The sequence below is a fragment of the Copadichromis virginalis genome, linkage group LG16 (assembly GCF_057382275.1).
Source record: "Copadichromis virginalis isolate Kocher_CV1m ecotype Utaka linkage group LG16, C_Virginalis_male_GT1.1, whole genome shotgun sequence".
Taxonomy (NCBI): Eukaryota; Metazoa; Chordata; class Actinopteri; order Cichliformes; family Cichlidae; genus Copadichromis; species Copadichromis virginalis.
In genome coordinates, this window is record NC_140633.1 from 257,646 (window position 1) to 284,396 (window position 26,751).

Genomic DNA, 26,751 nt, shown 5'->3' on the forward strand with positions numbered 1-26,751 from the left:
ACCGTAACGCTGCCGCCTGGAACAACAGCACGTAGCTGTCAAACAAAACCCAAACAGTCCTGACCCGTGACAAAATGAAACAGGAAAGTACCGCAGTGTAATCCATTTATTTCAACAAAGTAACTGTATTCTGAATACCACCTTTTTAAACGGTAACTGTAACGGAATACAGTTACTCATATTTTGTATTTTAAATACGTAACGGCGGTACATGTATTCCGTTACTCCCCAACACTGTTAACATGTTAGTAGAGCGCAGTACTGACATCCATAATCAATCTGCAGTACTGCAGTACTTTAACTACGAGTACATTGAGTGGAGTCCAGGCAGTTTGTTATTGGACGGCGGTTACATAATAAACTATGATTCAGCTGCATGGAAACACCAGCAGCCACTAAAAATAGTGAAAAGCCTCTTCAGCAGTTTGAAGCTGGAGGAGGGTTAGAGATTATGACAGCGTGCTTTTTAATCTCTCTGTCATGCCGCCTCTCTCTCTGTGTCCTCAGTGACAGTGTCATTCAGTTGATATGTGTCGCCAAGGGAACAGGCCTGGGGCTCATCATCAAGGGCGGAGCCAACCGCCCCGAAGGACCAATGGTGTTCATTCAGGAAATCGCGCCTGGAGGAGACTGCCAGAAGGTCAGCATCTTTGTGGTCCGGTGGTTTGATTCCGATCATTCTGGATTCAGTGAGAACCCCGCTGGGCAGCCCGCTGTGTCTACAGCGGACACTAAAAATGCATCTGATATGATCCACTGGAGATTCACTGGGTTGATAACAGATAAGGTGACATGTCAGTCCTCAGCAGACTCAACTTCATGCCAGCAAAAGGCCAGACTACAGCACTCGCGTTATGCTCATCTATAATAATCATACCAACTTATACTGATAGTGTTTATGTGAGCATGCTGCTGAACACGCGGTCTCACTGCTCCTGTCTGACTGTGCTGCTTCAGGACGGCAGGCTGCAGGTTGGGGACCAGCTGGTGTCCATTAACAAAGAGTCGCTGATCGGAGTGACATACGAGGAGGCCAGGGGCATCCTGACACGCACCAAACTCAGGTACAGCACACCTGATACCGAACAGACATTGTGCAAATGACAGGATAGTACACAGCAAGGACATAAAGACACAGCTGTTCGTGTGCTGCTGTTGTTTCAGGTGCTTTTCAAAGATACAGCATCGTTTACTATTCAGAAACCATAAGATAGAAAATATTAGTAAATAATAAAAACTGAATAGAAACATAAACTGAAGGTCGTCTCTGATCACTTAACACTTAGAGTCCCCCGAGAGCAGCCATTTGGCTTTTCTACCTTTAAAACCCGCCTTGGCTGGAAGGCGGGTTTTAAAGGTAGAAAGGTAGAAGGCTGGGCACTGCTGCTCTCGGGGGACTCTAAGTGTTAAATCCAGACGTTTAACTCAGACTCATCTTGTGTTCTAGACCCGACCCGACCGTGGAGATTGCCTTCATCAGGCGGAGGTCGTCCTCCAGCTCCAGCAGCGGGCCCCACAGCCCCATCTCCCTGCAGGGGTCTGGTGGTGGGGGTGGACCCCAGATAAGGGGCCCGGTCCTGGGCACCGTGCCTCAGCAGCCGGCCGTGGTTACCAAGATCACCTCCAGCCGAAACCCTGCCAGCGAGACTCTGCCATCAGTCAACATCACCCAGGTCAGGGCGTGGACTCTGAGAGCCTCATAAAAGTTTATACAAACACAGGACACAGATTTGAGGTCTCCTTCTTTAAAGTTAGATTAGAGAGGAAGCAGGACGTCTCAGCACCGCTTTAACAAAAGAACCGCCTGGTGGTGGCGCTGAGTGTAAAGTCAGCACTAACAAGAGTCTGTTAGACAGTTTTTGATAGCCTGTCTGTGCAGGTACTTCAGCGCGGCCTGGAGAAACGTGTCGTCTCCACAGCTGAGAGCACAGATTTACAGACAACGTGTTAGTTGTTACTTCATTTATTTAAACTGTCAGTTTAATGTGAGAACAGAGTCACACGTGAGCATATCTGACACACACACACACACAGTCATTAACATGCTATGTTAATGTGTGAAAGCAGGTGCGAGTGTCTCCGAGCAGAGCAGAGCAGACACGTGTGTCCTCGCCTCCGGAGAGTCACAGCCTGCCTGAGACGAACCCCGGTACGTATCCACCGCTCAGGAAACGTCTGTGGTTTATTCACTTTGTTCACCTGCAGCTTTGTGACAGCATTTAACACCATGCAGGACGGAAACCACAGGTTTTCAGTAGTTTTAGGAACTTGGAAGAGTTTGTCTGTGAAGGTTCTCAGTCATCCAGGTCATCGTAGTCAAAGGAGCTTGCAAAGAAAAGCGTCTGGACTTCTTTAAGTTGCTTGAAGACGTTTCACCTCTCATCCGAGAAGCTTCTTCAGTTCTAAGGTCAAATGGTGGAGAGTCCCAGATTTAAACCTAGTGGGAGTATCCCCCCTAGTGGAAGAGTTTCCAGATACTCAACAGCTCTGATTTGCATAAAGTAGCTTAGACCTGAATTTCACGCAGTACGGAAATCTGCAACATCAGGAAATGGTACAGCAGAATCAGGAGAATGTGAACATATGCAGGCAAATGTGTGTTCACAGACGAGCCACCGTGAGCTGTTAATAAATGTCTGGAAGGCGGGTTGGGGGGCAGATGATGCGTCCTCCTGTCACAGGAGGAAGTGAGGTAAGTGGAGGTCTGGCCTGTGACTGGCTGAAGAGGTGCGGAGCATCACTGGGATCATGAGGAGGCCTGAGGTCTTTGTCCATGTGGGAAATGTTCTGTCTGATGGACGACCTGAGGCTGTCCCAGCAAACCAGTCCGACCTGTCTCCATGGTGATGTCTGAGGCTGAAGAAGACGCTGCTAGGGTCACAGAGCTAACACACCTGTAACAACACCTGCAGAGACACAGGAGGGTTGTGTTCTGGCATAAAGGAGGCATAACTCCTCTGCAATGAACAGAATTCAAATGTATTTGATTTACAATTACAATTTCATTATATTTACCTACAAATGTTTAAAGGTTTATACAGGAAATAATTCATGATAAAAATAATGAAACTGTAACAAATGTAAGTCGTGAGTAAGACTAAAAGAAAAGGACAACAGAACATAAAACCTGCTCCATCAAACAGCCGCAGCACAGAGAGAACAAGATGCAGGAAGATGGTTTTCTGCAAAATTACCATGAAACTGCACAGTGAATAAAAAGTGATTTAAATTCGTGTCTGTTTTCCTGTAAAATACACAGAATTTAGGCAGAACTTACATTTACTTACTATCTCATTAATTCTTTCAATATTTAAAGTGACTTCATGATTTCTTTGAGATTGTTACCTCCTCGTTTAAGTGCACCGACCTTTAAATTTGTATCGATGAATGGTGTTACACGATCGTTTCAAATTCAAATTTCCTGGTTTTGTGGTTATGTGGTGGTAAACGTGATTCTTATACTCGTTGGCTCCTCATGGTTCATTCATGTTGTTTATTTAAATATTTTTTGTAATTATTTTTGAACATTTTGTGATTGTTGCATCTCTCTGTCACAATTTCTGGTCATTTTGCATCATTTTGTAGTTGATTTGTGGATATTTTGTGTATTTTTATTCCGTTTTTGAGTTTTCTTTTGTGTCTTTGTGGACTGTTACGTGTTTCGTGTCATTCTCTCCCTGTTTTCTGTGTGTGTGTTTCATCAGCATTTGTTGTTTGTAGTTGTTTTGTGTCTTTGCAGTAACCGTGTGTGTTCCTCTGCTTCCAGAGTCTCCGAGCAGTCAGCCTCCTCAGAGGAAGAGCTCCCTCAGCGACAGCTGCCGCCTCAAGATAGAAAGGTTGGAGCAGGTGAGTGTTTGTGAGTCGCACCTTTGAACGCTTCACGCTGACGTTGAAACAGCAGAATCAGCAGGATGAACCAACCAGGAGGCAAGAAAAAAACCAAACACGTAAATCTGCACAGAAACTATCGAGTCCTCAGTGCGACAGCATGAGGTGATGATTTCCCTGCACGCTGACGGGAACGCCACGAACATCATTCAGCTTCATGGGAACCGAGGAAAAACCTTTTTGTTCCCAAATCCAAACAAAACACAAAATGTGTTTGTGTACTTCATCACGACACAACAGTGTCAGCTGAACCAATTCATGAGCCGATACTCTCTTCTCATTGGTCAGCGGCTGTTTGTCAGTGTGTGTTTGCACCATGTGAGCTGTGTATCGATCTGTGTGTGTGGTTGTGTCCAGGCTCTGGAGCTGATTGGCCTGAAGCCCTCCGACACTCAGCGGCAGACGCTCCGGTCCAGACTGCGAGCTGATCCGGCTGGGACGGTGGCCTTCACAGGTAAAACATCATCGCTCAGCTCACCTGTGGCTGTCCTCCTGCAGGTGTCCCTCATCCTCACACCTGTGCAGGACATCATGTACTTTTATTTGTATTTAGCTCTTGTTTCTTTTCATGATTGAAGGTTTTAAGCGCAGCTCTGAGGTAAACTGATGACTGTGCTGCTGTGTTTGGACCATGTTGGTCTCCAGCAGTCAGGAGGTTTCCTGCTGTGTCCTTGTTGGATGTTTTTAGCTGGAGTTTTGTTTCTCCTGCGTTCGGCTTTACTCACCTCCTTCCCTCCTTTGTGCCCTCGGCGGTTTCACCTGGGAAACTGGGACTCGATTCTTCTGACGTCGCAGCGACTCGAGCTTTGCACACTTTCTGCTCACTTGCGTTAACTCAGAGCTTTTATTCTGCTTTGTGGGTTTTACTGCACTGTTTGAAAAAGTGAAGGAAAAGCAGAGAGCTTCAGTAGAAAGAATAAAATGTCTTTGTCTGCTGCTGGACATCAGAGTTGAAACGTAGAAACTGTTGCTGCTGTTGGAGCAGCTGTTTGAACTGAATTCTTCTGAGCAGCCGCCAGGTCGTCACCATCACACACAGAGGGGATCCATTAATCTCACTGTTCGTAGAATAAAAACAGAAGGTGTGGTCACATGGCTGACTGTGCTCAGAGATTATCCATATTGTGTTTTCATTCACCATTTGCACAGTTTAAAGGAGGCTTGGTGATGTGGCGTTGAAGATGAAAGTCAAGTGCAGGACGCAGGTCTGCAGGTTTCGTCGCTGCTTCGGCCTCAGAGAGGCTCGGGTTGGCGTTCTGCCTCCTGCTGAGCGCTCGTGTCTGTTTTCTGTTCCCAGACTTCGAGAGCCTGATCAAGGAGCTGTTCAAGCCTCAGCTGGAGGAGCTGGGCGTCACGCAGCCCGGGTCTCGCTTCACGTCCGACGACCTGTTCAGCTTGCTGGAGTCGCCCAGCGACCCGAGGGTAGGAGCGTGCAGCACAGCGCACACGCCTGATGTCACACAGTTACTGAACTTTATAAACAACTTTTAACTGTAATTTACTTTAAACTCATAGAAAAGATGCTGAGTGACTCATCCTGTATGTATGCACGTATATGCAGCCTTCAGGAAAAGCACAACAGAGTACTAACACAGTTTTCAGTTTTGCAGTGCAGACAGTGTTTGTAGAATATTACAGTATGTTAAAGTATGTGGGGGGTGTGGGGGGGTCATCAGTGTCAGTCACAGCACGGAGATGGTGGAGGCGGTCACAGCAACAGAGCAGGGAACACCTGGAGAAGGTGTAGGTGGGAATGATGCTGCCTGTGCGGCGTTTCTAACGGGATCGATTCTGCTTCTTTATTTTTATCTTTTCATTTTATTGTTTATTAGAATAAAAAAGTGACCTTTAAGCTCCAGTTTTACTTTGCTGGTTATAAGCAAAATAAAAACGTGGACATGGTGAGCAGTCGCTTTATTTATACGTCTGTTAGTACAGTATGAGTGATGATGTCATCAGATGATGTCATTAACAATGCTCCCAAAGTCTCCAACAGAACAAACACTGCTGTAAAGTTTTAATATGGGAGTCAATGGGGACTCACTGCTGCCTCCGGTGGTTTTCTGAGATCACCTGGATTCATCAGACTGAGGATCATCCAGGTTTAAGTGAACAGGAGCACGTGATGACTCCACGTCCACTCCACTGTGGACGCTGCCATTGAACAGGAGGGTCCTATCAGCAGAGCTGTGCTGGGGTCACACAGGGTCACACAGGGTCACACAGGTTCGGTGGACTTGAGAGCAGCAGCAGCTGCACCTGTGAGAGGATACAGGTGTGATTAATGTTCAGGTCATCGTCACACAAGCCTCAATGTGCTGCTTTCACTCGCTCTTCATCATTTACGGCACTTTCAGCCTGACACTCACGCTAACGAGATGCTAACGAATCGTTCTCTGTCGCAGATGTTTCTGATGTGTTTGTGTGTTTGTGCAGCCGTCACTGTCGGACTCAGAGGACCTGGAGGAGATGGAGCGGCTCAGGAAGGAGCACATCGAGGCTCTGAGGGAGATCAAGAGGCTGCAGGTAGACTCACGCCTGAGTCATTTTGTAGAATTCAATCATATCCAAAGAAAAGTGGGCTTCAGTAAATATTCTAAAGTGTCGGTTCTGATCTGCAGGAGCAGCTGGTCGAGTCTCAGAGAGTCCACCATCAGATGGAGGAGGAGCTCAGCAAGGTCAAACAGGTGAGTCACGCCTGCTGCACTCATCCGACCTGCGCACGTGTGTGAAAACAGGAAGTCATACACAGGTCATGTGTTGGTCAGTGGCTGTGGTGGATGCTGGAGTCAGGAGTGTGTGTGAGACGAGGTGTGATCAGCAGGTGGAGCCCTTCATACACACACACACACACACACACACACACACACAAACCGACCTGCAGGTGTGATGATAAAGAGCTTGTGTGTGTGTGTGTGTGTGTGTGTGTGTGTGTGTGTGTGTGTGTGTGTGTGTGTGTGTGTGGGAGGACTGTGAGCCCCGTGGTGAATCTGTTTTTATTTTGGGCTCTAGAATAGCTCCTCCTCCTCCTCCTCCTCCTCCTCCCCACATTGTGTTTGTTGTGATTCAGAGCTGAAGGGTCTCGGCCTCTCTCGCTCCCGCTCGGTTGCATAAATCAATCAATATCTACATTTAGCCGACAAGTGCACCATAACAACAAAGGCCGGTGGGGCGTTTCCTTACCTGAGTTTCAGACCCAAGGAGCAGAAATGAGGAGGATGCAGAGCTGAGCGTTCACTTCCTGCTCTGCAGTCGCGCCTTTAGCTTCTCGCCGAGTGTTGGCAGGTTTGCAGACATTGGACTTTTTCTATTCTTTGCTTTTTCATAGTGAAACCTTTTTCTTCTTGGACTCTGCCAGAGCAGCTTTGCATGACACACAGTTCATAATAATCATTCCTTATGTGATTCTGGGCCTTGGTGCAGGCCCTCAGTTCATCCTCTGTCTGAAACAGGTTATTTTAGCCCCGCCCATTGTGAACAAAACGCTAATGGGTGGGTCCTGGGATATCTCCCATCTATGACATCATACAGTTAAAAGAGTAAAAACACTGTGTGGAACTGAGTGTCAGAGCAGTCTGTTCATCCAGTGGCTTCATTATTAGAAACTTTGACCATGCTAATGAACATCCAGGGGAAACGCCCCCTGCTGACCATCAGAAGGAATGCAGTACCACTTCAGTGTGCACCTGAGGTGCAGAGGCACTGCATCAACTCACAAACTCTAAGAACACTTTAAAATATTCTGAAGTCTACTTTGCGTCTCTGTCATCTGTCCTGGTATAAAAGCAGGTTTTAAGCAACGTTAGCTGCTCAGACATGTCCTGGCTGCCTGCAGTCACATCAGGGCGCAGATCACGACTGTCAGCTTCAGCGCTGCCTGCATATTTAACAAACCTGCACAGCTGAATTAACCTGACAGCCTTTAATCGTCTGAGGGAGGATTTGATCAGGTTTCCAGGCTGGAGTCACTTAGCCTTCCACACTCACACTGTGTTTGCATGCAGATAAATCACCTGGACATCATTATTGTTATTATTATAATCTGATCCAGGTTCCGCCTGTTTCGGAAACTGTGTTTGCTTGTCAGTAAAAGTCGTTGGAGGTGTGAGTCGTTGGTGCTCCTGAATAAGCTGAAGTGCTTTTAATATCCTTTGTCTGAGCGTGGCATTTTAACGGCTCTGCCACAGCTTTCAGCGCAGCCTCCAGCTTCGAGATGGAGAAGTTATGTTATTATTACATAACAGTCAAACAAAGCAGGAAGCAGCCGTCGGTGCAAATGTGAGTGTTGTTTCTCAGGGAGCACAAAAACCTTTGGTCTGGGTAGAAGCGGGACCGGCCGCTGCTCTTTTGTTCCGCCGCGCGCTGCCAGGCTGTACAGCTTGTGCACAGCGAGGGATTTTTCTTCCATTATGCTGCCTTTTCTGGGGAGCGAGCAGGCGGGCGGAGGAGAGCGGGCTGACATGCTCCTTCATTAGAGATGGAAGTCAGCCTTTAAGACGGGGGGGGGGGCTCTCAGAGCCCCTCGGGCCCCCCTGAAGCCACAGCTGGAGGGAAGAGAGCTCACGCTGGGATCCATTAGTTACCAAACCATACACCACACACACACAGACACACACACAGACACACTCACACCTCATCTCCACACTTAGTGGACACTCTACACTGGAAACCATCCAGGAGTCTAATTTTACCAGCCAGTGTGTCCCAGTTCTGAGCCACTCTGCTCTGATGGTCACACTTGTGCTGTGTTGTTGGACAGCGTGTCGCGCTACTGTGCAGCACAAATTACAGTAAATGATGTCCTCCAGAGGCACAAAGTAAAGAAAAGACTTGCATTCCTGTTGGACTCCATTATTAAACGAGGACATTCATGCACAGCGATGTTGTCACCCTGCCCGTGGACCGTGGTTTCATGTAAAGAAAACCCAGTAATTATGTTCTTTATGATGAGGGCAGCGAGTGAAGCATGGCCTGTATATAAAAGATGGATGTAGTCACCATGACATCACCCACTGGTTTTGGTCTCGTTAGCCTTTTGGCAGTAATAATGTTGTTATTTGGACCATATATAAAAGTGAGCGTGGACCGACACTTGCTCTCTGGGTTGTTGGAGACTCAAGTGGCCATCAGAGGAACTGCAGTTTTTTTGAGTAATTCCACGTTGGGTTTATATTTCAGTCCTGGAAGCTCCTGTGTGAAGGTAATGTGCTGAATTAAGTCGATGTACGTGACCTTTGCAGTTGTGACAAAGTTTAAAGTTATCACTGTTGTTTCATTTTAGGTAACTATTCATATACTGAAGGAGTGGCAGGTAAAGAAGTGTGTGATCCCCCTATAGATGGAACACACCCTCCAGTCCCACTTCTTAAAGATCACCACCCCAGCCTGCCAATCCAGAGGTACCACTCCTGATCTCCACACAATATTGTAGAGGCGTGTCAACCATTACAGCCCTAAAACGTCCACAGCCATGCTGGCACCTATTGGCTGCCTCCAAAGTCCCACAGGGTATCCCAGCGGGATAGTGCTTCTTCTTCAGCCGTTCCCCTCACCTGTGAGGGGGTTACCACCATGACAGGCACCAACCTCCTTGTAGCCGTAGCGCAGTGCAGCAGCTTCAGTAGTGTAGGTGCTGACCACGGTCCATTCAGACTCAATGTCCCCATGTCTCCCCTACTCGGACTGACTTTCCTCGGTTCACCACAGTTTTCACTCAATAAGTCATGAGAGCATCTCGTTCATGAAAATCAAAACTGCCATTTTTGAAACGACGCAATGAGGGAAATGGCTCCAAGAAACGACGCTATGGTCCCCAAGTCTGGCGAAAAGCCACAGACCGAGCAGCAGGTATATTCTTGCCTCAATGTCCACCTTTGTTGTAGCGTTCGTGTCGTATGCAATGTAAAATCACTCGATCTGAGTTGAGCTGTGGTGAGTCGATCCGAGTAGGTGTTTATGGGAAAGGTGCTCACATGTTCAGGCACCTTCCATCGCAATCAGATATGATGATACGATCTCAAAATTGACCTGCTGCCTAGGGTGTCCTGGTGCCACAAGCACTTATGGACACCTTTATGTTTGAACATGGTGTTTTTATGGACAAACTGTGGTTTGCACGGGAATCCAGTACCAGAACACCACTGGGGTTCAGACCTGGGAGGCCATTCCTCCCAGTCACGCCCCTCCATGTCTCACTGTTGTTGACCAGATAAGCGTTGAAGTCTCCCAGTAAGACATTTTTTCAAAGTTTCCAAAAAACTTTCCCCATTCAACAAAAAAAAAACAATTCATTACTTTTGCTTGATGTCCCTACTTTCCATTAATGTCCTCGCTCCAAAGGTTAAAACCTGAGATTGGTCCCCACAGAGCTGGAGTGGTGGACATGAACATAAACCTCATTCTTGAAACGGCAGTTTGCAGATTTTTTAATTACTAGAGAAAATTGGAGGTAACAGATGGATGACACACACTATGTGTGTGCGCGCGCGTGTGTGTGTGTGTGTGTGTGTGTGTGTGTGTGTGAGTGTGTGTGTGTGTGTGTGTGTGTGTGTGTGTGTGTGTGTGAGTGTGTGTGTGTGTGTGTGTGTGTGTGTGTGTGTGTGTGTGTGTGTGTCCAGCATTTCAGAATCTTGTTCATAAATCATTGCATTTACTTCATGTGTGTTCTGTTAGCTTCCACTGCATATGATGTCGCAGCAGGAGGATGAGAGCTGCCAAATTCTCCCCAGTCTGCTTCCTCTTTGCCTCGAGTGTGTGTGTGTGTGTGTGTGTGTGTGTGTGTGTGTGTGTGTGTGTGTGTGTGTGTGTGTGTGTGTGTGTGTGTGTGTGTGATCTCAGGCACTCAGAGCTCAGTAAACCCTCAGTTTCAGACAATTTGTTCTCATTATAGCAGATAAATATATTTCTTTTTTGCCTGCATGAGTATCTTTACATGAGGGGGAGTTTTGGGCCCCCGTGGTGTTTTGCATGCTCCTCGGTGAAATCTTGCAGTGTTTCTTTCCTGGTTCGTGTTGCACTGAGTGTTGTGACAAAACTCAGTGTTCACTCTGATCTGTTAGTGCCACCAAAGATCAGTTTACCGTGCAATGTTTATTTCAGCGCTGCAGGGTTACAGGTTATTGGCTGCCAGTGTGCCAACTGTACTGGGAGTGGTTGCTTCCAGTTATGAGTGTCTAATTATTGCTGGTGTCTGTTTCACTGCCCTGAGAGTTACATAACCTCCACGCTACAGACTGGCTCTCCCTCTGCATCAAAGATCACATGGGGTCAAAGCCCAGCTGGGCCCGTATGCCAGCACATATTTCCCTCTGGCCTGTAGTGCTTTTATTCATCTGCATAGCTTGAGTTGTGACGTGCTCCTGTTTGCTTTATCGAACATGGAGCTCCAAATTTCTCATGGTTTTCATCCAAGTCTGAGGCCACGGTGGTCAGCATGAAGAGGTGGAGCGCCCACTCTGGCAATGGTTAAGTGTCTCGGGGTTTCCCGGGCGAGTGTTGGGGTGATGCCTGCGCACTCTGCACCTATAGCAACAAGCTGAGAGCAGTGACATACAAGCTTCCTCTGAAGGGTGTAGCTTGGATTTCTGGGACTTCAGTCAGTGGAGGTGGTTTGGGTGTCTGACCAGGGTTCCTCCCGGGTGCCTCGTTGGTGTGGTGGTTGTCCAACTGGCCTTGGGGCAGGAAATGATGTGCTTTAGCTGGTCTGTGAGCTCTTACTCGTATCTCGCTCTTAGAGCTGCAGGCAGGGCTGGACTGGGACAAAAAATCGGCCCGGGCATTTTGACTAGAGACCAGCCCACCAGGTATTACAGGAAAAACCATAAAGCCTTTGAATGAAAGCAAACGCTGTGGTGACGGTGATGTACAGTCTTGTTGGTATATGTATGATTTCTATATGTTGTACATCAGATAAAAACTTTGGTTGTAAGATTCAGATAATTATTTAATAAAAGCTAGACATTTTAAATGAGAATAAGAAAGTATTTCTTTGTGCCCCCCTCTCCCTGTTAATGCCCTACCTGCCCCCTGGCAACACTTTGCTAGACCCGCCCCTGCACAGTTACCAGCTGTCAGCTGCTTAGAAAAGGATCCTGGTGTTATTTGTCTCTCAGAAACAGATCATAACTTCAACTCATCCATGTCACCTAAAAGGTAAACCTGTTTCTCCATCACAGCTCTGATGATTCAGTAAGGACATCTCCTGGTTTCATCTTCATGTTTCCCTCTCACCACATATCCAAACCACATCATGACCAGCAGCTTTACAGCTGTGGCTCCAGCAAACATCAGCTGATACTAGAAACTAATATTAAATACATTCTAACAACAGCTGATCAAGCTTAAACGTGCTGCTGTTGTTTAGCGCGACATCCGCTGGTTTCTTCTTTCTGGCGCAAAGTGGACGATAAACAAACAAGAGAGCCGATCAGCTGATCACTGATCAGTTTCATGATTGAAGTAGAAACAGGAGAGAGAGGGGAGAGAATGAGAGAAGAAGAGGCAGCTGCAGCGTAAAGACACAGAATAAATCCAGCTTTGTGTCTTTTTCATTGTAGCTGAAGTCTGGGACAAACTGTTCCTTTTCACCTCAAAACGAAATGTGTAATATTTTCTCTGAATACCAGACGATTCCGTCTTTTTACGGGACGGTTGGCAGCTACTAACTTATGAATAAAATAAAGTTCACTATCAGTAACATCATAGCACCACCCAGCTGTATAGAAACTCCGTCATGCTAGCTAGTAGCAGTACGAGTTATTGTAACTGACTGTAAAAAGTCAGCACAACGAAAATAAACTAAACTTGGTTCATATCTGACCCAGATAGACTGCAGCTCATAACTTCTTACCTGGAGTTCAGTTCACCGCCTCGGGGCTCTGCTCCTCCTGCCTCCCCTCCCTTCATCCACCTGCTGGCCTCTGTGGAAGCTCCGCCACAGCCACCACCAAACAACTGAGTTGTTTTTACACATCTGCCAGCATCTGGCCAATACACCACCTTTCACTGTTTATACTGTTATAAAAAAATAAAATAAAATAAAAAATCATCGGCCCATAAAAACAAAAAATCAAATCACCGAGCAAATGCCCGGTGGGCCGATGGCCAGTCCAGCTATGGCTGCAGGAGGTGGATAAGTGGGCGAAGAGTTTGGGCTTCACTGTGAATGAAAAGCTGCCAGCTGCAACTGAAATATGACTAAAATTGAGACAGCATTTGTTGTGCTTTGATTCTGTAGAGAAACGAACAGGTTTAGACACATCGGTGACTCATTGTTACACGGCTGTCGTTCACACTCTGTTTGACACAGGAGTAAAAATGTTTGTTTGCAGAGCAGCATGTCAGCGTCACTCTGAGCTGGTGAAAGGTGTGTGTTTAAAATGCTGCTGGTCCACAGAGCCCAGCCTTGTTCACTTTGACCTGACTGAATGTGGCTTTGTGGTTTTTGCAGAGTTCAGATCGGGCACAGTGCTGACGTTTTGAAAAATAATGAGCCAGGAGTGAGACGAGGACATGAAGTAAGCTCTGTGTCTTGTTTTTGTTCCAGCATTGTTACGTAAGAGAGCGCCAGCCAGTCAGTCGGGCCCGGCCGCGCTCTTAAATCACACAATCAAACAATAAGAGCTCATTCCGAGAAAAACTCCACCAACAACAACAACCTGCCAAAAAGCGACGATGACCTGTCGTTTTATTTTTAGCTCAAGCATTACTCATGCTGACGGTGTGACTGCACAGAGACGTCTGAGTCTTAACAGCGACTGCAGTGCTCACTGAAATATCACCTGGTCAATGCACCGTCATGAAATGTTATAATGGCATTCATGGTCCTCAGAGGATGACGTCTACTGATGCTGACGGCTGGTAGATTCTGCTCACTCTGGAGGGCATGGTCATCGGCCTCTGGTAACACTGTGAGGGACCTTGATCAGGAAACGTTCTTCAGTGCAGTTCATGCACAAATATGTAGGACTGCTTTCCTGCCTGGTTCTGCAGGAGGTTTCTTCCTGTTCAAAGGGAGTTTTTCCTTCCCACTGTCGCCAAAGTGCTTGCTCACAGGGGTTGTCTGATTATCTGTGTTACTATAGGGGTTTTAGCTTACAATAAAGTGCGCCCTGAGCCGACTGTTGATGTGAAATAAATAAAATGAATTAGCATCTCATAAACTGCATTTGTGGAACGTTTATAAGTGTCAGTGTTGTTTTAAATGATTAGAGGTTTATTTTAACCTAGTTTTATAAAAATGAGTGCACATTAAAGTCAGTTTAAAGACACTGAAAACCATTTTTCTGCTCCTCATTTTGTCTCGACTTCATCTGGTCCTTTAGTCTGACTTTCTAAGGAGTCTTTCCTGTTTTGGAGTTTCTATCGTTCTCCTGTTCACTGCTAGTTTACTTGGATTTCATGGCTTTTGGATCTTGGCTGTAGCCTACAGATCTCAAAGTGAAGCCGATGATTACGTGCTTCAAACCTGCATTATTTCTAACGATGGGGTTAATGTCAGTGAGAAATTCCTTGCTCACCTCTTTCACATTTTCCTGATCAATTCATGGTGTCAGCTGCTGGTAAAAATCAAGATAAAGGTTTAGTGCCGTGAGCGTTCATCAACAGTTTGATCGATCTTTGTCACCAGACGGAGGTTTGTTTTATTGTTCTGATGATAACGCTGCTCTCCAACCGTAGGTAACCTTATCACAGACAGAGGTATGCTGAGCGCTGACAGGCCTGCTGGGACTCGACTGCACAGCCTGCTGATTCAGAGAAACGTCCCCGAGGCCACAGCAAAGAGCCTCATCACACTAACTCATCCTGACACCACGAATCCCAAATCATGGCACGACCACCTGGGAGGCCTCTCAAAAGCACTGAGCAGGGCCTGAAAGCACCACTGAAAGTCTACTGAGTAATCCCTCAGGTTCTTCTTCTACCCCATCCTCCCCCTCTCCTCTTCCTCCACTCTTTCTGACAGGAAGTGAAACACAGCGCGGAGGAGAGCCGAGCTCTGAGGACTCGAATCCAGCTGGCTGAGGCAGCCCAGAAGCAGGCCAGAGGGATGGAGATGGACTACGAGGAGGTGATCCACCTGCTGGAGGCTGAGATCGCAGAGCTGAAGACTCAGAGGATGGAGCACCAGGCACCAGCCAACAAGGTGACTCACACCACATGGATCAGTTCACGGTAGGCACCGAGCAGAGCTGCTCTCTGACGATTACCGCAGAGTCCCGGTCAGCTAAGTACTTTTATTTCTCTAGATTATGTGTGAAACCATTTTCAGCTTCAGTTATGTGGCACATTTATAAAACTGGAAGGATGAGGAAGCAGGAAGGCAGCTGACTGCACCGTCCAACCAGCCACCAAGCAAACCCATTGACCCAAGACCACAAAGATCGTCGCTGAGTCATCGTAAAATCAAACATTTCTATGATGATAGTGAAAAAACAGCAACCTTTCTGTCATGTAATGGTTTTTCTATTACTTTAGTGCAGCATGTTTGCAGCCTGGGCTTCTGTCTCTCAACACGGGAACAATGAAAGGGGAATATTAAAAATACAGGCTTTTTGGTGCCGGGTTATTGCTGCTCCAGGTCCTGGTTTCGTCTTCAGGCCTGAATGTGGGTCAGGTGTATTTGGTGACAGAGCCGCTTCCCTCTCTGACGTAGGCTTTGCAGAAATCCGCTCAGCGTTGTTTCTCTGAGCCATCGGCACAAAACAAAAGTCTGCAGAAAGAAACAAAAGTGCTCACACTGGAAACAAAGAGCTTTTGTCCAAACGCCAGAGCACGACTGCATGCAAACACTCCTCCTTTTTATTAACAGCTTTTACTGGTCACGCACCAAAGACAAGCACAGGAAATGAGACTTTTGTAAGATGTTTGGCCTCTTTGGCTCCTGTCTGTGTTTGTGGTGTCTGCTTTAGTCTCCGTGAACCAGTTCATCGAACACTAATTTACAGTTAAATGACCTGTTTCAGGGTCGCCGGCTCCACTGCTTTTAATTTAACATATTTATGATCGTTTTAAAAAGCGCTGAGAAAGGGAACTGAAAAGGTTGGACGTGTAACAGCCAGTTACAGTTAAAGCAGAAACAGGAGCCAAAAATGAGCTTTTTGTTTTACTGAAGAGAAGCTTGATGCAAAAGTATTTAAACAGACAGGGAGGAAGCGGTGACACCCGAGGGGGGTAGCTCAGCAGGTAATCACAGTGGGAAAAACTGTGGGCAGGAAGTAAGGACTACTTTCTTTAAAGGACGAGATGTGAAACAGGAAGTGCACAGGAGACGAAGATCATAAATGTCCAGAACCTGAATGTTTTTGATCTCAGGAGGAGACGGACGAGCTGAAGAAGAGAGCGGCCGTCCTGGAGTGTCAGCTGCGGAAGAGCGAGGCGGCCAAAAAGGGTTTCGAGATGTCAACGGGAAAACTGCTGAGCTTTGTGGAGGTAAAACTTTTCAGCTTTCAGACATCACGATACAGCAACACTTTCAAAAATAGTTTCATTCACAGTCATTGTTTGTAGGGGAAAGACTCCCATTGACCCAAATGGCAAAGGTCATCTTTAAAAGCAGATGAGGTTTGAGTGGAGATCACAGAGTGAGAAGTAAGAGATGTGCTCGCTGCTGCTGAGGGTTTGAAATCAGATCCTTTCATCAGTGTTGACTGTCGACAGAGAAAATAATGGCCTTCAGATAACTCTCATACCGAGGAGACGTTTTACATGAAAAGATGTTTTCAGCAGGATTATTTCTGTTTATGAAATAAGTTTTTGGTGCAGCTGGAAAACAAAATAAAAGACAAAGAAGAAAACAAACAACCTTCTTTTTTGTTTGTTTGTTTCTGCAGAATGTTCAGGAGTTCCTACTCGAAAGTCACGGCCCCCCAAAGAGCTACAGGTAGAGTGTGTGTGTGTGTGTGTGTGTGTTCTTGTAAATATATTCTTGTGAGAATCATTGTAAATGTTTCACCTTGTGAGGTCCTCAGTGTGATAAAGGACTTCACTGTTAGTATTCAGTAAATTTACTATAGCAAAAGTACTGCAGTAAACTCTATGGGTAAAAGAGTAGTGTATGTTAATGTACTGCAGTATGTGCAGTACTAACTGTAATGCTGTAAATGTGCAGCAGGTTTGCAGTGACGTGCTGACCAGAGCACAGAGAGTCAGTGACAACGAGTCAATGGCAATGTGAAGTTAACAGGTGGCGAGCGATTAAGAAGCTGTTGACAGACATATGAGGAGATGTTAAATAGGTTAGAGGGTTACCTTGGCAACCACATCCTGGAAAGTCCATTAAGGACAAACCATCAGCCACGACCAGCAACCAGCTGATCACTTCCTCTGCTCACCTGGTTTCTCTCATCGGTTATTTTGACATTAAAGTTGCTGAATCTTATTGACTTTCTGCTGTCATTGCTTGAGATGGGCTTATACAGAGCCTGAGAGTGCATCATCATCATTATTATTATCATTATTATTATTATTATTATGGTCCTCAGGGTGCCCACAAAGACAGCTGAATCACAAACCTGTGTGTTCGATGATAATTGAGAGCCTGCTGTTCGTTAGCGACGCGGTGGCCATCCTAACGAGTCAATCTGCTCAGTGTGAGCTGGTAAAGCGGTCGCTATAGAAACAAGCAGCCTTCATCTGTATGTTTCATTACTGTGTGTGTGAATTTACATCAGTGTGTGTGTGTGTGTGTGTGTGTGTGTGTGTGTGTGTCCCTACCTGAACAGGGTGGTACAGTGGAAAGAGAAACTTGAGTTCACCAAGTTTCAAACACACGGCTCAGTTTGACCCGTCAGGACAGCTCACGTGTGTGTGCACAGTATATGTAATAATGTGTGTTTACAGGTTACTGTGTGCGTGTGTGTGTGTGTCTGTGTGTGAATAGACTGTGACTGCGACCCCGACACCTCAGTCTGTCACGTAATGATCCAGCTGAGAGCAGAGCCCATTAGCCCAGGTTACACACACACACACACACACTCTCTCTCACACACTCTCACACTCAGCAGTCCAGCTTGACCCACTTCAGTGCAGGTAGGACAGCAGTTACTTCCTGTTAATGGTCGCCCGCAGTGAGCGGCGGTGAGATGGCGGCGTTATGAAATGAGGAGCGTGTGTGAGGTCACTCTGTGCTCGTTATCAACAATCATCTGATCAACTTCCACAAAGACACCAACAAAGAAGAGTAGGTCACACGTTACAGCACTTCCTGATCTAATTTCCTCGTTTTTCTAACTCTCATCCTTGTTTCCTCTCTCCTTCCTCATATTATCCTTTCCATTCTTTTATCCTTCCTTTTCCTCTATTTTTTTTTGTTCTTTCCTTTTTCATCTTGTACGTGTCTTTTCTATTTTAACTCTCCTTCCTCACAACCTTTCTTTCTGCAGATTTCTCCTCCTCTCACTCCTTATTTCCATCCATCAGTCTCCATCTTTCCTTCCTTTCCATTTTCCTTATTTCTGACTTTCCTTAAGTCTTTGTCTTTCTAATTTTTTTTGTTCCATTTCTCTTTCTATCTTTCCTTCTTTGCTGTCTTTCATCTTACCTTGTGCCCTTTATTACTGTCATCTTTCCTTTTCTTATCCTCTCAGCGTTAATTTAACCCCCCAGCTCTTCTTCTTCTTCTTCTTCTTCTTCTTCTTCTTCAGTGTTTATTCGATTTCTCCTGCCTCCTCTCTCTGTTTTCCTCTTATCACCTCCTCATCGTGGTTTCCTCGGCTCCTTCTGGCTGCTTGTGTAACTCTGATTCAGTGAATCGGGTCACTCGGTCAGGTTATCAGCTCGGACACCTCCTGCCTGCTTCCTTTTATTTCAGTCCAGGTCAGAGGGACACCTCCACTCGTCTTTCATAACCGTGGGACCCCCCCACCGGGCCCTGCCTTTCCTTTTATTCACCTGTCTGGTTGTTTCTGGGCCACCAGGCAGCTAAAATGTCAGCCGGCACCTCTGTGAGTGCGTTCAGAGACGCAGGCGTGAGGCTTGAGTCAGAAATAAAGGCTCATTGATGCCGACTCAGTGGCTTTCTGAATCATGAATATCAGTCTTATTAAGGTCGTTAGTCATCAGCGCCACAGTACTGACAGAAAGAAATGTCCCTGAGGACGGAGGAGCAGGTTCATACTGGGGGGAGGATAGTAGAGCGCTGTGAGACGGCAGGAAGTGACCTGACGGTTTGGTCCACACAGCGTCTGCAGGGTTTGAAGAGTGCACCGATCAACCGACCGGGACCAGAATCTGTCCTGATTGGTCACCACTCGGTCAGCCTCACGTACGTCTGATATTGAGCACACACACAGCAGTGCAGGTAAAAAGTCACACACTTACAACTACATGCTAACACGCTGTTAGCGTGGAAGCTCCTCGCTGTCAGTAAAGAGAACATTCGCTAAACGGGAGGAAACACCATGGAAACGTCCGTAACAACAAACCAGATGAGGCGCTTGAATCACCTTCACACAGCTGACATGGACGTTCAAAAGAAGCTAATGCTAAAGTAGGGCTGAGAGCCACCTACAAGCTAGTAGCCTCGGTATGAGCAACGAAACAGTTGGGATGGATGTCCTGCTTTCAGCTGAAATCCTAAATGTGCCAGAAAATAATGAAAATACCTGAAATGTATTTAATACAAAACCTGTGCAGCTTCTTTTGTCTGGTCAGATCTGTCAGTTCCTCATGATCAGCGATCTCAGGGAGAAAACAACCTGCAGCTTGTGAAGTTTAATCTTTTCTTTTACAATCAAAACTTTTTGCATTGAAGGAAAACTGAGTTTGTTTTTTTATCTGCTGTCAGTGAGTTTTCTTAGAAAATCAGAGTAAATATCAGAATAAAACCTGAAATAAGCCGGAGAAAAAGAAGAAGGTAGCAGCTGGTTTGTGTTTTAGTCTATGCTGGGACTCTGATCAGCCAATCACACAACCAATCATTTCACCCTCGACTCAACGAACCAAGTATTTGAAGCCTGAAGCAACACAGTGCTCTCAGCGAGGACGACCTGCCGAGGCTTCGTCGTTTGTTTGGGACATTCTCTGGGCTTTCTGTCCTGAGATTTTGTTATGAAAGGACCTCTGTGAGCTCCGCAGCTGCAGACGACCTCCACCAAGGTCCTCTCAGACCGAGTTAGTGATCGTTGTGTTACTTCACCTCTGACTCATCCTTGTCTCTGTTTGCAGCTCCGGAGATGTCAAAGTCGGGGCGTCGTCTCAAGGTCTCGCTGCCCGCTACAAGAAAAGCCCGTGGACGGCGGCCACACTCGCCCAGGAGGCGCAGGAGCTCACTCGGACTGTCAGAGCCATCCTGGATGTCGACTGTAAGTGATCTCAGCGCCGGTCTGCATGTCCTCCTCCTCCTGCTCTTCCTGTCTGTGTGTGCCGCCCCGCATGAAGCCGAAACAAACAATCCCGTCGACCCGCCGCTGTGAGCGACTGTCCTCCGTTTCAGTGCTGAGCTTCTAGACGACCCGACTGTTGGAGAACAAAGTCGTCGAGATGTCGGCCGGACTTCAGCATCCAGCCGTGATCCCCACCGCTCTCTCCCCAACACCTCCTCAGCTCCTGCTGAAGGACTCGCCATGTCAGAACTCTGCATGAAAGCATCTGCACACAGAACAGCAGCTTTATTCCAGCGTTTTAACCTGCGTTCGCTGCAGGACGGGTCAGGTGTTTCACCTGGAAACACGACAGGAGAGAGTTTGGTGCAGGTTAACTCACTCGATGAAGGCGTCTGTGAAGCTGAGCGCCTACCTGAATGTTTTCAAGTTTGGCCATCGATGAGAGAAACGGCACCAAAACCCGCAGCTCCACATTCACAATCAATTGTTGTTAATTGCCTGAAGAGAAAGTTTTCATATTGTTCATATTCGTAATAGAACTCAGCTTTATTTAAATATCATTACTTTTCTTTGTCAAAGTGCTAATTTATGTTTGTAACCATTTCCAGCCCTCAGTGTTAGCATTATCAGCTAATTAGTGCTGAGGAACATCCGAATAAAAGCCCAGAATTTCAAAAACCAACATTTAAAGGTCGGCTCTGCGGCGCTTTTTCAGATTCTTCACAAAATTTTAACGCATAAAAGAAACGTGAACGTTAATAAACAGCCGATGCAGGTTCAACGTGACGTCACATTTTCAGGTGGACGAATACGAAAATCCACAGAATTAAAATGTATAATAAATGTTTTTTTAAACATATAGATGTTAATAATCACTGTATGATGATGATGATGCAAAGTTCATATTGGTCTATCCATTAAATACAGGCGGCATGCAGACACACAGCAGCTTTGTTATTGGTCAGTTAGACGTTATTTCTTATCTTTCCATCATTTCCTGTTATAATGGCACCAGAACTCACGATTAACCTGGTGGGTGGATAAAACATTCATGTAGTCCTTTGACTCCTGCCCTGCCTCTGTCTCAATAAATATCTTCATTTAACAAACAGTATAAACAATGTAAACTTACACATTACAGTATCATAAGGTTGCCATGTGCAGTAGCTGCCGCTCCGCCACGAGCGAGCTCACACAGCTTAGATAACTTACTGTAGTTTCTGTCTCATAGCTCAGTGTTTAGTGTCTGAGTGGCTGAACGCTCGTGTTTGTGCAGTAGATTAGCCAGCGACGCATCATCGAACAGTACAGGAGGAGAAACCTGCACGCCGCCCCGCACGCGAACGCCATGTCAGGAAGGACGATGGTCGCGTTAAAACGGGAACTCTGGGATTAAAGAGGCCTTCAGGGGCTTCGATGGCGTTTGGAGGTTTTGCTGTTTGTGTTTTCGGAACAAGCTGCAGATCCCGCGGCGTTCTCTGGGGAAAAGGATCAGCCGCTCTCAACCGTACGGTCGTGACTTTTCTCTGAACAGCTGGGCTGCGACTGAGATTTTTAAAAAGGAATAATTTTTCATGTGAAATTGTCTGAGATGTAAAGACTGACAGAAGTTTTAGATTAAGGGTAAAAGATGTTTAAAAAATCCCACATTAAAATCTCTGAAAACGACCGAACTGTTGTTGAATATTTTGTGCTTCCATTATCTCAAATATTTCCAACAACATTTGAATTCTTCTTCATCTTGGATGCATTTCAATAGCATCACATCATCTTCACTCAGGCCGGCCACCACGCTGACGCAGTAAACCACAGAGGGACAGAAAGACCAGAGGAGACTCAAAATGATTACAAATACATAAAAATCAAAGACTAAGAGACTCAAATGACACGAGGGCTTTGATTCAGTGAGTCTATTTGGAGGAAACGAACACAGAACACACTCTGTCAGGTAACTCTCCAAGCGTCCTTGAATGCACCACCAGGAAGTGTTTGTCAGGGGAACAAGGATGTAGTTCCCAAAGGTGTTTCCAGGTGATACTCGCAGAGAACTAAGGAGAAGCCTCAGGTACGCTGTGCTGCCCAGGAGAATGACAGGTATTCAGGAAATACACAGAGGTGAGAAACTGAAGTGGGTGGAGTGTGTGCGTTTTTAAAGTGTTTCCAGCAAACACACCGAGCTGGGAGATTCACACAGCTCTGTAACAAACAAACTAACAGTTCAGGAAAGCGCTGATGTATTTCCAGAAAATACACAAGCCTTTGTTTAGTTGTATAGTTCTTAACCCCAGCAAATACACAGAGCCAGGACACAGCTCAGTAGGAAGATTAAATTCTGGTAGTTCAGAGAAAAGCAAGGTGTGAATACCGTTTCCAGCAAATACACAGAGGCTGTGTCCCAATTCAGGGTCTGCACGCTTGAAGTACACATTTCAAGTGCGGTTACGTCACCGCCACGTGACGACGGCTGTCCCAATTCGAAGTGTACTTCAAATGCATATTCCAAATGCGCCGTCGATTTCCCCAAATACCAAGCGTGGTCCGGTGCACGCTTCGTGGTCCCATATATCCCACAATTCATAGCGCGGCGGTGGGTGTGGATAATTTTGCCGCAAAATACGGCAGAAGGGAGCGGCGAAGAGGTTTTTTTTTTCCAAACTTTATTGAACTTATAAAGCGAACAGTCAGTCATTCCAGTTCAGTTTGTACAGTAGACATGCAAGGCAAATAAGAGTAACAATATACAGTACAATGAAATAAGAAGGAGAAATAAATAAAGGATAAGAAAAGAAAAAAAGAAAAAAATGGGGGGGGGGGCATGTGACAGACTTCATAACTTTGTACTTGAAAGTTGTGACAGCTCATTCGTTAAACATTTCTGAATGAATTTCAATCAATGATAAACCTTTTTTATTGGAAGTTAATTTAAGAGAGTTTAAGTAATAATCACTTTCAATCAAAAACACATTAAATGATGGGGTTGAGTTTTGAAATTGACATTTATGTATGTGGAAGTTCCTTAATAAGATGGAGCGGCCGAAGAGTGAACTGTCAAAAGTACTGAATATGACGTCACTTATTTATGTGCGAATGTTTAATAAGTAAAGTCAGTCATATATCCACAAACACAACAAGCTGAAAGTCAGTGATATATGTATATGTGTGCATATATACAGTGGGTGCTGGACTTGGGGTGAAACCCTCCATGCATGGTAAGGAGCTTTCTTGTCTTTATGTCAGTGGCTTCTATCTCCTCCTTTGGCCAGCCTATTACCCCAGCAGGGTACCTGATCACAGGCACCCCCCCGACACTAACAAGCTGATCTACTATATATATATATATATATATATATATATATATATATATATATATATATATATATATATATCTATATATATATATATATTAGGGGTGCAACGATATTCGTATCGATATTGAACCGTTCGATACAGTGCTTTCGGTTCGGTACGCATATGTATCGAACAATACAACATTTGTAATTTATTTTATCAATTTTCCTTCTGACGATGCTGTCTGTGTTGAGCGCTCAGTGAATCTGTGTTCGACTACTCCGCCTAGGCTGCACTGTCGAGCGCAGATCCACTGAGCGCTCAACACAGACAGCATAGTCAGAAGGAAGAGCGCAGGGCAAGCTAGCGAGACAGAAGTTAAGCTCTCCTTGCAACAGGCAAATTGAACCTCATTCAGATCTGGCGTTTGGAATTATTTTGGTTTTCATGTGACGTATGACCCTGAAGGTAAGCGAGTCATGGACTAAAGTAAAACAGTATGTTGGATGTGCCATGCAATGCTCAATTACATTGGTGTGAACTAGTGTGTTAGCGCAGTTAGCTCGTTAACGTGTTGGCCGTCTAGCCCCATGCACAGAGCGATCGGCGGTAGCTCGTTAACGGAGATTTTCCGTGTTGTGGCGTTAAGGTCATTTCAACGAGATCAACCTGAAAGCACTAGTGGGAACACAACAAATATGACTGCACATTTACACCGACATCATCCTAGTGCAAAGACAAAAACAACAAGCATGCTACTAACTTTAGCCGAGTCATTTAGACAGCTGTTAGCACAGGATTCTCCTTATGCTGCTGAGAATATAGCCCAGAAGAAGCGGATAGTATAGCTTTTATTTTGGAAAGAGCCATTTCTCTGTAATAAACTCTCTTTTCCAAAGATGAGTGATTCCTCAATCAGATACAGGGCTCGCAATATCGCTAGCCCGACGTCCCGGAGCTAGCGATTTTTTTCAGTCGGGCTACCAAAATCTATCTCTTCCCTGCCCGTCGGGCTATTGTAGGAAAAATATATGTCAATGCTTTTGCATTCTTTCAGAAATGTAGCTGGGTAATTATGTCATTGGCATCGGTGAGCCACTGTCAATATGTGACATATTGAAGTCGCGTTTGAATTTGCGCTTGTTTTTTTGCTTTCACTTTGCAATCGTGCAAACTGTGTATAGAGAGCGACAGCACTGATCTGTGAGTGATGATAATTTGTGCACCAATTCCTCTGACATCGTCTTATTAATCGTTAGCTTACTATGCAAACATGACAAGTGAAATCTCCCGCAGCTTAAACATGTGAGAGGTTGATCGCGCAGAGAATCGCTGAGCTTATGTGAGTGAGCGTGTAAAAGCATTTCAGTTCTGCTGAGCCAAATAAGACAGGTCAGGGTGAAGAAGTGACAGCCAAAGAAAAGCTTACCACAAAACGGAGAAGTTATGACAAATCAGACTATAAGGCAAAAAGAAAGTGCAGCTTTATGGTTTCATGGACAAAATTATTTCTGTGGCTGCAATATGATGAGCTAAATAACCAGGGCTGCACATAAGTGGTCCGCAGGTGCGCATTCACTGTCAAAATAAAAAACACGCACAAGGGTTAGGGTTAAATTTAAAAACTGTACTTTTGAGTTAAACTATCTATTTATAATTTTAATAAATGACAAATTAAAAATGCATGAACATTTTTTTGTATCGAAAAAATATCGAACCGTGACACCAAAGTATCGAACCGAACCGAACCGTGAATTTTGTGTATCGTTGCACCCCTAATATATATATATATATATACGGACAAAATGGTGGTGGCTAACCAACCGGACATAGTGGTGGTAGACAAACAGAAGAAGACGGCCGTAGTGATCGATGTAGCAGTTCCGAATGACAGCAATATCAGGAAGAAGGAACACGAGAAGCTGGAGAAATACCAAGGGCTCAGAGAAGAGCTCGAGAGGATGTGGAGGGTGAAGGTAATGGTGGTCCCCGTGGTAATCGGAGCACTAGGTGCGGTGACTCCCAAGCTAGACGAGTGGCTCCAGCAGATCCCGGGAACAACATCGGAGATCTCTGTCCAGAAGAGCGCAGTCCTGGGAACAGCTAAGATACTGCGCAGGACCCTCAAGCTCCCAGGCCTCTGGTAGAGGACCCGAGCTTGAAGGATAAACCGCCCGCAGGGGCGTGCTGGGTGTTTTATATATATATATATATATATATATATATATATATTAGGGGTGCAACGATATTCGTATCGATATTGAACCGTTCGATACAGTGCTTTCGGTTCGGTACGCATATGTATCGAACAATACAACATTTGTCATTTATTTTATCAATTTTCCTTCTGACGATGCTGTCTGTGTTGAGCGCTCAGTGAATCTGTGTTCGACTACTCCGCCTAGGCTGCACTGTCAAGCGCAGATCCACTGAGCGCTCAACACAGACAGCATAGTCAGAAGGAAGAGCGCAGGGCAAGCTAGCGAGACAGAAGTTAAGCTCTCCTTGTAACATGGACCTCCCCCACCCTCATTCAGATCTGGCGTTTGGAATTATTTTGGTTTTCATGTGACGTATGACCCTGAAGGTAAGCGAGTCATGGACTAAAGTAAAACAGTATGTTGGATGTGCCACGCAATGCTCAATTACATTGGTGTGAACTAGTGTGTTAGCGCAGTTAGCTCGTTAACGTGTTGGCCGTCTAGCCCCATGCACGGAGCGATGGGCGGTAGCTCGTTAACTGAGATTTGCCGTGTTGTGGCGTTAAGGTCATTTCAACGAGATTAACCTGAAAGCACTAGTGGGAACACAACGAATATGACTGCACATTTACGGCGACATCATCCTAGTGCAAAGACAAAAACAACAAGCATGCTACTAACTTTAGCCGAGTCATTTAGACAGCTGTTAGCACATGATTCTCCTTATGCTGCTGAGATTATAGCCCAGAAGAAGCGGATAGTATAGCTTTTATTTTGGAAAGAGACATTTCTCTGTAATAAACTCTCTTTTCCAAAGATGAGTGATTCCTCAATCAGATACAGGGCTTGCAATATCGCTAGCCCGACGTCCCGGAGCTAGCGATTTTTTCAGTCGGGCTACCAAAATCTATCTCTTCCCTGCCCGTCGGGCTATTGTAGGAAAAATATATGTCAATGCTTTTGCATTCTTTCAGAAATGTAGCTGGGTAATTATGTCATTGGCATCGGTGAGCCGCTGTCAATATGTGACATATTGAAGTCGCGTTTGAATT

General features: G+C 45.7%; 1 protein-coding gene across 2 annotated transcripts in view; it reads left to right on the forward strand.

Annotated features, from left to right (window-relative positions):
* Positions 1-26,751, forward strand: part of stxbp4 (syntaxin binding protein 4) — a 40,103-nt gene that overhangs the window by 9,342 nt on the left and 4,010 nt on the right. Inside the window, exons 7-20 of one of the 2 annotated variants that reach the window (XM_085434199.1) lie at positions 508-640; positions 958-1,064; positions 1,448-1,673; positions 2,068-2,149; positions 3,767-3,846; positions 4,246-4,342; positions 5,186-5,310; positions 6,325-6,414; positions 6,510-6,575; positions 14,852-15,031; positions 16,201-16,317; positions 16,719-16,768; positions 20,053-20,189; positions 20,321-21,878. In XM_085434199.1, the coding sequence (XP_085290325.1) occupies positions 508-640; positions 958-1,064; positions 1,448-1,673; positions 2,068-2,149; positions 3,767-3,846; positions 4,246-4,342; positions 5,186-5,310; positions 6,325-6,414; positions 6,510-6,575; positions 14,852-15,031; positions 16,201-16,317; positions 16,719-16,768; positions 20,053-20,189; positions 20,321-20,334 (1,504 nt within the window). In that variant the 3' untranslated portion in view covers positions 20,335-21,878. Of the gene's footprint in view, positions 1-507; positions 641-957; positions 1,065-1,447; positions 1,674-2,067; positions 2,150-3,766; positions 3,847-4,245; positions 4,343-5,185; positions 5,311-6,324; positions 6,415-6,509; positions 6,576-14,851; positions 15,032-16,200; positions 16,318-16,718; positions 16,769-20,052; positions 20,190-20,320; positions 21,879-26,751 lie in introns of those variants that run through there. The other variant, XM_085434200.1, reaches the window with a different exon arrangement.